The sequence below is a fragment of the Manis javanica genome, chromosome 10 (genome assembly GCF_040802235.1).
Source record: "Manis javanica isolate MJ-LG chromosome 10, MJ_LKY, whole genome shotgun sequence".
Classification (NCBI taxonomy): Eukaryota; Metazoa; Chordata; class Mammalia; order Pholidota; family Manidae; genus Manis; species Manis javanica.
This window is the reverse complement of record NC_133165.1, coordinates 36,139,117-36,151,496: the sequence shown is the minus strand read 5'-3', so window position 1 is coordinate 36,151,496 and position 12,380 is coordinate 36,139,117. Positions and strand designations below refer to the sequence as shown.

General features: G+C 51.9%; 1 protein-coding gene and 1 long non-coding RNA gene across 4 annotated transcripts; one reads left to right on the top strand and one right to left on the bottom strand.

The window, feature by feature from the left end:
- Positions 1-5,375: 5,375 nt before the first annotated feature.
- ABHD11 (abhydrolase domain containing 11) lies at positions 5,376-10,310 on the bottom strand. 3 transcript variants are annotated; one of them, XM_017662528.3, is made up of 6 exons: positions 10,114-10,310; positions 9,812-9,947; positions 9,022-9,195; positions 8,682-8,852; positions 8,406-8,587; positions 5,376-8,132 (listed from the first exon to the last, which is right to left on the bottom strand). In XM_017662528.3, exons 1-6 carry the CDS (start codon positions 10,230-10,232, stop codon positions 8,072-8,074), a joined length of 843 nt encoding a protein of 280 aa, XP_017518017.1. In that variant the 5' UTR covers positions 10,233-10,310; the 3' UTR covers positions 5,376-8,071. The 3 variants fall into 3 exon arrangements, with proteins under 3 accessions (XP_017518017.1, XP_036858814.1, XP_036858816.1); XM_037002919.2 differs by having other exon boundaries at positions 5,376-8,178; positions 10,114-10,308; XM_037002921.2 differs by lacking the exon at positions 8,406-8,587 and having other exon boundaries at positions 5,376-8,178.
- A 106-nt stretch (positions 10,311-10,416) lies between these two features.
- Positions 10,417-11,146, top strand: LOC108398481 (uncharacterized). The gene is made up of 2 exons (XR_001853434.3): positions 10,417-10,687; positions 10,951-11,146. It is a non-coding gene; the product is annotated as an uncharacterized lncRNA (long non-coding RNA).
- The last annotated feature ends 1,234 nt before the right edge of the window (positions 11,147-12,380 follow it).

The following is a 12,380-nucleotide window of genomic DNA, read 5'->3' as shown; positions in this document are numbered from 1 at the left end:
TTCCGCCAACATCCTATCCAGGATCAGGCTGAGCCCCCTCTTTCCCCAGGATTTCTCAGTTCATGGGTTTAATGCTGGGTGACCATCCCTTTTGCTTTAGTTTCCACTAAAGCACTCCTAGAGGGATGTAGGGCGTTTCCAGACCTTCTATCTTTGGGGAAGGGAGATCTAAATTATAGCCCACTCTCTTTCCCCTTTCCCTGCACTCCCAGCCCCAGGCCTGAGAACCTATTTCCTATTTAGAAGCTGGGGCAGCTAAACCTGGGGTCCAGCTCCCTCTCCCACTAGCTCTGTTACTTGGGAAGATAGATCTTAATGGGAAGATCTTCCCAGTAACTTAGAGGGATGGGGGAGGGGTGGAGGATAGTCAGTAGCAGATGCTCCTTTTCTGGTCCCTGCCAGTATCTTGTTGAGACAGTAGACACACACCCCTGCCCCAGCTGTCCCCTCTGTGCCCTGGCCCAGACCCTCTTGACCTCAAGCCAAGCACCCCGCCTTCCTATCCCAGGGCTGCCAAGGTGCTCTGGAGCTGGGCCAGCTCCCTGTTGGCTAGTGTGTCTGGGCCTGGCAGTTCTCCCAGACTGGGGGCACAGGTTAGCTGGCTGGCAGACAGGCTGGAGACACTGTTCCAGCTGTCCCTCCTTCCCTGGAAATCTGGCCCAAGGCTACTACAGATGTGGCTTGGCATGAGAGACAGCTACACGTCTTCCAGTTGTCCAGACCTCAACCTGGAGTGTCCAGCAGAGCAAGCACTGGTGGTGCCCCATTTAACAGAGGACTCACCTATGAGAAGGACTTTCCCAGGGTTGCAGGGAACAATTGGCAGGGAAGGTACTGCATGACTCTTGGTCCAGGGTGCTTTCCTGTGTGCAGGGTAATCAGTGGGGCAGGTCATAGGTGCACCCCCAGAGCCCAGTGTCTAGCTCTGTGCAAGAGGGCAGGAAGGGGAGGCACAGCTCAGGCCCTCAGAGAGCCCCAGTGTCACACCAAAGCATCACTCATTGAGATACATACTAAATGGTAGCATTAAAAATGAATAAAGAATGAATGTATGCCCTTTACCTTGAGCTTTGCCTTTCTGGTACCAGGTCTTACCCTCATTCATTCATTCATCAAACATTACCTGGAAAAACATGCTCTGGGGCCACTGTTTGTACCTAAGGTGCTCCTAGTGTAGTGGAAAGACAGACATGGTTTCAATGTGAGGGATCCAGGGTGGCTTCCCAGAAGCAGTGACTTTGGGGCTGGATGTTGGGGGAGTGGGGCTGCAGCAGGGAGAGGTACAGGCATTCAGGACAGAGGAGCCTTCCCAGAGCCACTTTCAGGACAGAGGAGCCTTCCCAGAGCCACTGGGGTGGAAGTGGGGAGCTTTTGGAGAACCTCAGAGCCTGTTTTGGCACTCCAGTATGAGGGTGGGTAGGAGATGAGGCCAGTGAGAGAGGCCTAGAATGTTAAGCTTTATTGTATAGGCAAGGGGGAGGAAATCAAGGGTCGGACTTTCATTCCTTCAATCAAAAAATATTGAGCATCTACTATATGCTGAATTGTTCTAGATGCTGGGGATGGGTCAGGAAAAAAGATAGACAAAAGTCTTTGGAGTCTCATGGAGTCCACATTCTGCTAGAGGAAAGAGATGATAAACAAATAACATACCTAATAGTAATAATATGCTATGGAGAAGATAAAGTAGGAAAGTACAGGTAGAGTGTGCTGGGTTTGAGGCAGGTCTCCAATTTTCAATTAGATGGTCAAGGAGAGTGTTGCTGAGAAGGTGGCATTTGAGTAAATATTTGAGGGAGGTGAGGGAGTGAGCCATGTAGGTCTCTGTGGGAAGAGCATTCTGGACAGAGAGGACATCAGGTGCATGACCACCAGCAGGGGGCATGCCTCCTAGCACATTGGAGAAACAGCAAAGAGACAAGATAATCTGGAGCATGGTGGGTGAGGAAGAACTCAGAGGGGGTGAAGTCAGCGAAGCTGAGGGAGAGAACTTGTAAGTGACTGTCTTTGGCTTTTACTCTGAGTGGGATGGGAACCACAGGAAGGTTCTGAGCAGAGGAGGGTCATGATCCATCTTGCGCTTTAGCAGGATTGCTTTGATTGCTGGGTGGAGAATACAGATCTTCCTCAATTTACCATCGGGGTTACATCCCAACAAACCCATCATAAGTTGAGAATATGGTTAAGTTGAAAATGCGTTTAACCTAACCTACTAGTCATCATAGCTTAGCCTAGACTATCTTAAATATGCTCAGAACACTTACATTAGCCTACAGACAGGCAAAATTATCTAACAATCTATTGTATAATAGTGTTGAATATCTCATGTAATCTATTGAATAACTATACTGAGAATGAAAAACAGAATGGTAAGTATATCGGTTGTTTGCCCTTGTTATTGTATAGCAGATATGGATAGCAGAAAGCTGCAGTTCAGTACTGCTCCACAGCATCTCAAGAAAGGATCCTACCACATATCCCCAGCCCAGGAAAAAAAATCAAAATTTAAAATTCGATGTTTGGTTTCTACTGAACGTGTATTGCTTTTGTACCTTTGTAAAGGCAAAAAATTATTAAGTTGAACCATTGTAAGCTGGAATGTCTGTAGACTGAAGGGTACATGGGAGGAAGCAGGGATGTTATTTACAAAGTGATGGCAGTAATGCAGGTAACAGCAACAAAGGTGATGGCTGTGGTGGTGGTAAGAAGTCATACTCTGGATACATTTTAAAGGTAGAGCCAACTGAGAGAAAGAGAGGAACCCAGGAAGACTGGAATCAAGGTTTTTGACCCAAACACCTGGTAATAGGGTGTCTTTTGCAATGGTGAGGAAAGAACTGGAGAAAGAACAGGTGGGGGCAGGGATCAATCAGGATTTGGGGTTGGGACCTACTAAATTTGAATTGTTCATTAGACATCCCAATGGGGAGGGCAAGTAGGCCATTGCTCGTTATGAGTCTGGAATTCATCAGAGAGGCCCAAGCTGGAAGCGGCAACACAGATGGTTTCTAAATCAAAGGAGGAGCGTGTAGCAGCATGATTGACAGCTGGAAGGCTGCTGTGGTGTCCAGTAGAGAGACTGAACAGAAGCGTGACCCTGGCTGGAGAGGAGGGTCAAACACATTCAAGAGATTTATTTAATATTACTATTCTTTATTCCAATTACAATAAGAATGTTGTAAAACATTAAAACAATGACAGATATGAACCAGAAGCAACAGGCCCTGGTGACTAATAATGAGCAGATAAAAGCAGAGCTGGGGTTCGGAGGAGGCATCTGGGGGCAGGGGAGGAGTTCAGGTCAGGACAGGGAGCATTAAAGGTGCCAGCCCTGCCCTCCAGGGGAGCCATGCAGATAGTCAATGAGGGGTTAATGTGCACACCCGCTGGAGACTTCAGAGGCAGGAGTTGCCTGTCTTGGGGTGGAGATGGAAGTTGTGGGCCACAGTCCAGGAGTGTGTACATCCGTGCATGGGTCAAAGGAAGGAGCAAGAGCTGAAGATGGAGCTGGAATGCTCTGTGATGGGTGAGGGGTGGGCAGAGATGGAGCCAGAAGCATGGCGGGGGCTAAAAGAGAAACTGCTGCACATGATGCCTTTGGTTCCTAGAGCAGCCGACTCCCTGGGATCAGAAGCCAGTTCAGAGAGGCAGAGCCTTTGAATTGGGGCTTAAAGGATGAGTAAGAAGTAGCCAGGTGGAGAATGGGGGAAAGGTGTTCACGGCCAAGAATGTGAACAACCATGATAGGGAATGTGAGAGCTTAGGGCTTATTCCCAATGAGAACCAGGCAGCCCCATAACATATGTGGTTCCCACCCCATCTTTAGTGTGGATAATGGATGGATATTCAGTTCAGGCCAATGCCGTGTAAAGGCCTGTCCCCACTCTAGACAATGATGCATCTGCAGCCCCATATTGGCATCCACCCCCCCACCCACTTTTTCATGGTGGAGAGGTTTCCCTATTGCCCTGGAGAAGGGAATCCTAATAGCCCAAAATAGTTTTTCATTTTCTTTTGATCTTGGCCCTGCCTCACCCTTTGGAGCCACCTTCCTTGCCCACTGTGAGCAGCCATAATGCCCACACCTTGGCACATGCCTTAGTTCTCAGGCCTGAAGACCTCTCCTCTGTTTCCTTCCTCTCCACAATACACCTGGCCAATGACTTGTAGTCCTTCCCTTCTAGACATCACCTCCTCCAAGATCCACCTGTCCCTGACTGCCCAAGAATAAGTGTTGGGTTCCTTCTGTCTGGTCCCACAAAGATCTGTACTTATCCCCATGATAATAGCACTTACAGTCCTGTGTTACATGTCTGTCCCCTCATTAGATGGGGACATATAAAGGGAAAGAACTGGGGCATGTTCTTGTTCATTCCCCAAGGCTGGCACAGAAAGTATGTTTGTGCAGTGAGTGGTACACACTTGCATGCCTGAATGAGTAGTGTTCCTATAAGGGAGGACTGAGAGAAAGGCTGGGCATTTGGGAGCTCCCAAGCCCCTGGGTACAGAGTGTGGTTCCACCCCACGGGCTGGGTGGGGGTGGGGGTGGATCACTTGCCCACTGGATTCCATTATTGGGAACTGCTGCCACCTGCTGGGCAAGGCCGGTGTTGCCTCACCGAGGCTGTAGCTGCTGAGCACCTGTGTCCAGGTTGAATGGTAACAGGCACTGTGCATCCTTCAGAAGCCCTTGAGCCGGTGGGAGAGACACCTTGACAGTGACAAGACAATGGTAGGGAAGTACAGGGACTATAAGGGTCTGGAGGAGGAAGAGGTCAGCAAGGGGCACTCAATGATCAAATCTGGGACAATTTGAACATCAGAATAAATCATGGGGACGAGTTATAATCTATTGAATAAAATAGGAAACTACACCTATCTGATATAAATAAATAGATGACTATATGGGGATGAAGAGAAAGTTATTCTTTAGAGCACCAAATAAAAAGTGTAGAAGAGATGACGAAATTAGAAACTCCCCATTTGTGAACTGTTGTAGTAATAATTTGGCCAAGAAACATCAATGGATACTGAGCCCTATGGGTGAAAGTGGGATGAAAAGCATGTTTCATAGTCCCAAAGTACTTCCCTTCTGCAATACTTACTAATCATGATTAAGTGATCAACATTAATACCATCAGTCATGGTTCCAAACGATATCAGATATGAGAACACAGCATCATTTCTGCGATAGTTTTTTGCCCAAAATATGTAACAGTGGTCTCATTATGAGCAAGGACTGGGCAAACCCAAACTGAAGAACAATCTACAAAATAAATTGGCTGTGAGCCTCAAAAATGTCACGGTCATGGAATTCAAAGAAAGACTGCCAACTGTTCTAGGCTAAGGGAAACCAGAGAGATGTGACAACTGGGTACAATGTTTGATACCACATTAAATTGTTTTACTCTAATAAAAGGATATATATATAATTTTGGACACTGAAGAGCAGTTTGGAATTGTTTCCAAATAAAAAGCTGAAATAAAATAAACACCTATCAAAGAGTGTTAGCTTAGCAGACATAATGTACAGGGGGGCACGGGGAGGGCTGTACAACACAGAGAAGACAAGTAGTGATTCTATAGCATCTTACTACACTGATGGACAATGACTGTAATGGGGTATGTGGTGGGGACTTGATGATGGGGAGAGTCTAGTAACCATAATGTTGCTCATGTAATTGTAATTAATGATACCAAAATAAATAAATTAATAAATGAATATTAAATAGTGAAAAAAAAGGGGGGGTGTTTAGCTCTCCTCTTGGCTGTTGCCTGCTGCCTGCAGGATTCATTTTGGACAAGCCCCTGCAGAACCCTCTGGGACTGAGGAGGTGTGAGGGGCCTCTTTTGTGCTCCCACTGTCCCAGACTCCGTTTTCTGATTACATCTATGCTTCATTCAGGCTAGCCTTGGAATTCCCTGAGAGCAGGGGTTCTGTCTAGATCATGGCAGAGCAGCCTCTCAAAACACACTGAACAAATCTCAGTGAAAGGTGGGGTGCAGTTCGATCCTACTTCATGTGGGGTTCAAACAAACTGTTAGTCTGGCTGTTGCAGACATACCTGGGTGAGGGACCCATGCAGAACCAGGAGTCATGTCTGCAGGGAGTTTCCTGGGGGGAACTGGAGAAGCACATACTGTTCAGGGCTGATCTGAGGACCTGATCCCCAAGACATAACCTTACCAAAGAGGCCTCTCAATGGGGAAAATGCTTTTACACCTTTGATGTCACTGGTATGCTCAGTGGTCACATTGACAGCGACATGGGATACCGAGCCACATCCCCCCAGCTGAGCACAGCAGACCCAGCTATGCTCAAGGATCAGGATGTGGGGGAATTTGTTGGAATGATGTGCAGTATGCTAGTAAGGATGGACATTCAATATGTCAGGAGGGATTTGCCAGAAATGGTTACTTTTTTCCTTCTCTTTCCTGCTGGGCTAAGGTTACAGTTGTGTGGATGATGCCATTCAAGATGCCAAGATGCTAACACTTCAGGATGGAGGGCTAGGGCACACGACGTCTCAGCATTCGAACAGTGCTGGCTCTGTCCTTTCTTTTTCACCTCTTGATGTGAGTACAGCGCCCCCTTGGGGTGAGGGACCTGTGTGACTGGGCAGGAAAGGGCTAGGGAAGCTCTGGGCCTGGCAGGAGGGTTCCAGATCCAGGAGGGGAGGCAGGGGCATGGCTGGCTGGTAGGGGGTGGGGCTTGACAGGGAGTGCCTTGCCCGGAAGGGAGAGCAAAGGGCCATGTCCTCTGCCTGCTCCACCCTGCTGACAAGAGTCCAGGTCACCAGGCCACCCTCTCTGTCTGGGGCCCTGGAGGGGTAAGTGCCCTTCTGAACCTACCTTGTCTTTTTCTGGAGCGGGTGATCGTGTGAGAACTCCTTTTCCTCTTTGGCCAGGAGCAGGGTCGTGGGGGGTGGGGGCCGGGGATGTCCAAACACTCTGCCACCCTCTGTTTATCCTTAGGCCAGACAGAAGCCACACCTGCCACCCTCTCAACACAGCACAGTCCTCCTGTGCTCCTCAGAGTTCCACGAGACTGGGGCAGTGAGGGGCAGGTCCAGACAGTCTCAGATCCTTCCCCTCCTGATATCAGCATCAAGACTAAAGCCAGTGGAAGAACCCTGAGTGGGGCACCTCATCCAGGCAAGCCCCAGATCACGGCTTCCACCTGTCACCCTGCAAGGAGCCCAGAATCCCCAGCAGCTGGAGCACTGGGGGACACCCAGACAGAGCTGTCGCTGGACCAAGCCCTCCAGGAGCGGGATGAAGCCATTGCCAAGTGAGAGGCACCTGCTTGTGATGGTGTAGATGGCAGCGGGTGGCTCACCCTCAGGGCTCTGTCCTGCTAGAGGAGGGGAGGGGCAAGTCAGGTATTTCTGGAAGGAAAGCCACAAAACACCTACCTTGTCACAAGGCAGCAGCTGGCGCCAAACACGCCCACCTCCAGGGCCCAGAACCAGACCTGCAGGGCTGGAGCCTCAGGCTGCTCTCTCTGCCACCTGCAGGAAGCAGGCAGTGGAGGCTGAGCTGGACACATGCAAGGCCAAGTTGCGAGCTGTGGAAGCCCAGCTGCTGGAGGTCCTGGAGGAGAAACTGAGGCTGAGGCAGGAGGTGGAGACCTGGGAGGTAGGGTGGGAATGCTGGCCAGGTCTGGGAGGCATGGGAAGAAGGGTACAGGATGGGCCCTGAACCTGCTCTCCTGCCCTCAGGAGGACATGCAGCAGCTGGTGAGGCAGCGGGTCGAGAATCAGCTGCAGAGAGAGTCCAGAGGTGCTCTGGGAGCCCCTGTGGAGCCTGGAACTGCCAGGACCCCCTGGGTCCGATTCCCCCTGGGTCGGTGGGGACGTTGGCGGTGAGAGAGCTCAGTCCAGAACCTTGGAAGCAGTGTCTTTATTCATTAAAGCTTGAGGTCTGACCACTGCACCCTTGTTGTTAGCCTCTTAGTGCTTGCCTAGGTCCTTCTGTGCAGAAAGGTGGAGTAGTCTGCAGGGCCTTGAAACCTGGGATCTCATGTCCCATCTTGCCAGCAACTCTTAGGCCAGAAAGTCTCGGATGGCAGTCACGAAGTCCTGTGGAGAGTCACTGTGGATCCAGTGGCCAGCGTTGGGCATGGTCTGCATCTGGGCCCGAGGGAAGAGCCGCCTAATCTCAGGGTGGTGGCTGGGACTGTCCACCGGAGGCAAGGCCACCAAAGGGGTGAAAGTAGGAAGATGCAGAGAAAAAGAGATGTGGAGGCAGAGCAGGGAGAGATGGAAAACCACATGAACCCGCAGGCCCAGCAGTGTTTCTGGGATCTCAGGTGTTCTCTGCCCACGTCCAAACCCTCCCCAAGGCAGGCTCCCCAAGCTGGGGGCTGGGTAAGGCATGCTTCTCCCACCACCAGCCTGTCTTACGGCACATATTGAGAGTTTCCACCCAGGAGGAAAAGGGTAGGCCCAAGGTAGGATTCTTGTCGTGGTGGGAAGGCCAAGATCTTCTCCACATGCTGGGCCAAGGCATCCAAGTTTACTCTCCACATGAAATGCCCATCTACCTCCACCAGATTGGTGAGCAGGAACTGCCGCACGGCCATGTCCTGTGTGGGGTGTTCCCTTGTAAGGCCAGGGGCTGCCACTCTTCCCTTGACAGATCGCAACCCTCACAGCCATTTAGGGGCTTGGGTGCATTACCTGGATAACAGGGCCGAGCTGCTTATCAGCCAGTTTTCTGGCACAGGAACGGGACACCTCATCAGGGATGTCTATGGCCCTCATGGCTGCAATGTAACTTGGGAAGTCTGAGCTGGATGTGGTCTCTACTGGGCTGATGTCCACGGCAATCAGCTGCTCCACCAGTTCTGGCTGTGGGAGAGAACCAGACTTAGGACCAGCCTTATGGCAGACAGTGTGTCTCAGGCATAGTTCCCAGATCCTGAACTTGGCCATCCAAGGCTCATTTGAGTCCCAAGTTGCCTGCTGGAAACTCAGGGTCTACACTGGATTGGAGGAAGCCTGGATAGGGATGGCTCACCCTCTGTAGTGCCAGCAGCATGGCTGTCTTGCCTCCCATGCTGTGGCCAATGAGGACACAGGGCACCAAGTCCAGCTTAGGCAGGAGGTCCTGTAGGTCCTGGCTCATGGCCTCATAGCTCATGTCTGGGCTGTGGGGACTGTCACCATGGTTCCGAGCATCCACTGTCAGCACCTGGGGTGTAGGGTGAAAGAGAGGCAGCGTTGGCATCCACATTTGGGGCAAACCTGCAGGTTGAGGGATGTGGAAAGCCTGGGAGAGATCTTGAAGTGGAAAAAGGGCCCAGATGGTGAGAAGGCCCAGTTCTTAGACTGAGGAGGACCAGAAGAACCTGGGGCCATTCTGCCAGAGAAGAGAAGGCTAAGGAATATAACCCCGTCTCTGAAGGTTTGGCTCATCAGGGTGGCCATCCCAGAGAAGGCAGATGCCAAGAATTTCCAAGTTGGGCTGCTGTAAGAGGTGGTAATCTCCCTGTCATCCCTAGTGAACAAGCAGTAACTGGTCCCCTTAGTGGGGAGGGTATTGATGCTTAGACTTTGGATAGCAGAGCCTAGCTCAGTGAGCACACTGATGGAAATATAGAACACGAATGAACGACTGGCTGGATGCAAGCATGAATTAATGGGGTCCACCTAGGGCCTGGGTCTGCCCTGCGACTTCCATCCTCAGAAGATCAACCTCTCATTTCATTTCTGATGAGACATCTGCCGCTCCTCAGCCAGGGCCCAGCTGCGAGGGCAGAGAAGTGGCCCCGCCTCCCGCGGGGGACCCGCCTCTCCCGGAAGCGCACCTTCCGGCCTGTCTGCTGGGCTAGGGCCTTGGCGACAAAGTTGAAGTTGGTTTTGCAGCCGAAGAGCCCGTGCAGAAAGACGAGGGCCGGGCGGGCCGCCTCCCCGTCCAGAAGCTTGTAGGAGAGCGGAACCGACCTGGAGGGAGGAGCAAGGGTGGGGGAAGGGTGCGAGTCGGCTGGGGAAGGGGGTTTAAGGGAGCAGCCTGGGAGGGGGCGGGCCCAAGGAGGAGGCAGGACCGTCGAGGGCCGGACCGGAGGGGGAGGGGCGAAGGACGGCCGCCCACCAGACGCCCTTGACTGACCTCGGCTTGGCGCCGCCTCGGCCGCTGCTGCTGAGTGTGATGGGCACTTTGAAGAAGCTGAGGCCGGAGAGACCAAGCCCCCTCTGGGAGAAACTACAGGAGTGGACCCAACGGAGCATGTCGGGGAGCTGCTACACGACGCGCACCGCGTCCGGTCCTCCTCGCCCCTTCTCCCGCCCCCCGCCTTCAATCAGGGCTCCGCCCAGTTCTGGCTGGAGTCCCGCCCTCCCGGCCCCTTTCGCTGAATTCCCGTTTATACTTACGTTCCCTTACGTAATCCCAGAGAACATACCGCCCCTCCAGCTCCGCCCCTTGCGCGGAACGTAAACCCCGAGGCCACCGCGCCGATAGGCGGGAGACCCCGTCTCTGGCCACGCCTTGGGCGGAACCAGGTGCCATGGTCCCCGCCCCCTAGAAGCTCCGCCCATCCCCTCCCCGCGCAGAATCTTCTCGAGGAGTCAGTGTCCTGCGGTCTGGGAGTTCTGTCTCCGCTGCTCTCGGGACATGCTGGGTTTGGGGCTCGAGCACCGGGAGGCTGAGGGCCAGGTCCTTTGCAAGCCGAGGAGACCCTGCGGTAGGGCTGCGCTCGACCCCGCTCGTTGCCGGCTCCCTTGGGCGAATGCCATACTTTATTTGCCGCGGGCGGGCGCGGGTGAGAGGCACCAGGAGTGGCTGCTGTCGCTATGGTGCCAGGTTGAAGGCGCCGTGCTGCAAAGCCGGGAGATCAGGCAGGCTGTACTGAGCATCTATTACCCGTCCTAAAGTCATCTACTCTAAATAAGTTAGGAAGGACTCTAGAGGTCGTCTCTAACCACCCTCCATTTTCGCTATTTACAGATGGGGAAACTGAGGCAAATGACTTGTACAAGAGGCAGAATCGGAACCTCAGTCTGGTCTGCCATTCCTGATGAGAGTCAAGGTGGGAGACCAGGTGTTTGTACTGGAGGGAGCATTCAGTTGAAATGGTTCACATATGCTCACACAGCAACACTCCCCGCCCCAATTATTTACCAACAGAGAAATAAACAATCGTTTTCCCATGCCCAGAACTCAGCACGTTCTGCGGAGAAATCACCTCCTTTTGGAAACCTGACCGGCTGCCATCCTCCCAGTCTAGGATGGTGTCGGCAGTGATGGCATTATCTCAGGTCTCAGCTAGCTTCCACTGCAGTCCAGCTCTCCACCATTGCAGGAGTAGCTGTTCTTTCTGTAGCATTCTGCTCAGAATCCTGTCCCCATCCCTAATGTTGAGCTGAAACCTCACAATATCCCAAGTTTCCCCCAGTCTGATACTACCTTCCTTTCCACCCACACTTCCCTCTTTTAATCCTCAACCATCCACCCCAAGAATTACACTGCAGGCCTCCCTTTAGGTCTTTACCCCAACATCTTTCCCTGCTGGGATGCTGTGGCTGCCTTCTAGATAGCCAGTTGCCTAAGTCCTATTCCTTTTTTAAGGTCCAGGATAACTGCCCCCCTCCTCCCCAAAAGCCTTCCCTGATTTCCCCAGTTGAGAGGAATCTCTTCCATTCCATGCTCTCAAAGCATTTGTGAGAGCCTGCAGTACAGTATGATAGACTGGGCTTTCTCTATGTCCTCCCTAGGCCGGGGGCTCTTGGAGGACCAGAGTTAATGTTTTATTCATCTGGTGCGAAGTGCAATAGTAATTTTACTGAGTGATCATGGAGTGATTTCAGGGCACTAGCTGAGGCTTATAGATGAAGGTTCATTTGGTGGCTGGCTCATTTCCCCCTCCAGGAGATGACAACTGGGATAGCCAGGGTTATAACACCCTCTCCCCAACCTCTTTAGGGTAGGTCTGGTGGAGTTAGGATTGTGGAAAGCATCCTAACTCTAAGGCCTTTTATGATCTAAGTTCATTTAGTAATGCCTTGCCTTATAAAATGGCCCCCATCTTGAATCTTCCTGGCAGGTGTTTTGTTCTAATCTGAAGAGGGCTTTGAGGTCGCTGGGGAATCTAAACACACCAGGTGGTGTGATCATTTGTTGCCAGCAGTTATTTGGGGAGTGGTGAATTCATCTGAGCCCTGGATGGGGCCTGGTCCAAGGCCTGGAGAGGTGGGTCCTTGGAGGAGGCCATCAGGCAGAATTTTTTTTGGAATTGGTGAATAGAGGGGAAGGGGATTGACTAGTGTTGGCAATCCATAGTGTTAGTATTTCAAACCGCCCCTACTCCCATCCCAAACTGCTATCTAGCCCGGTAACCTGAGCCTGGTCCACGAGCCTTGACTTTGCTAGGATCCAGA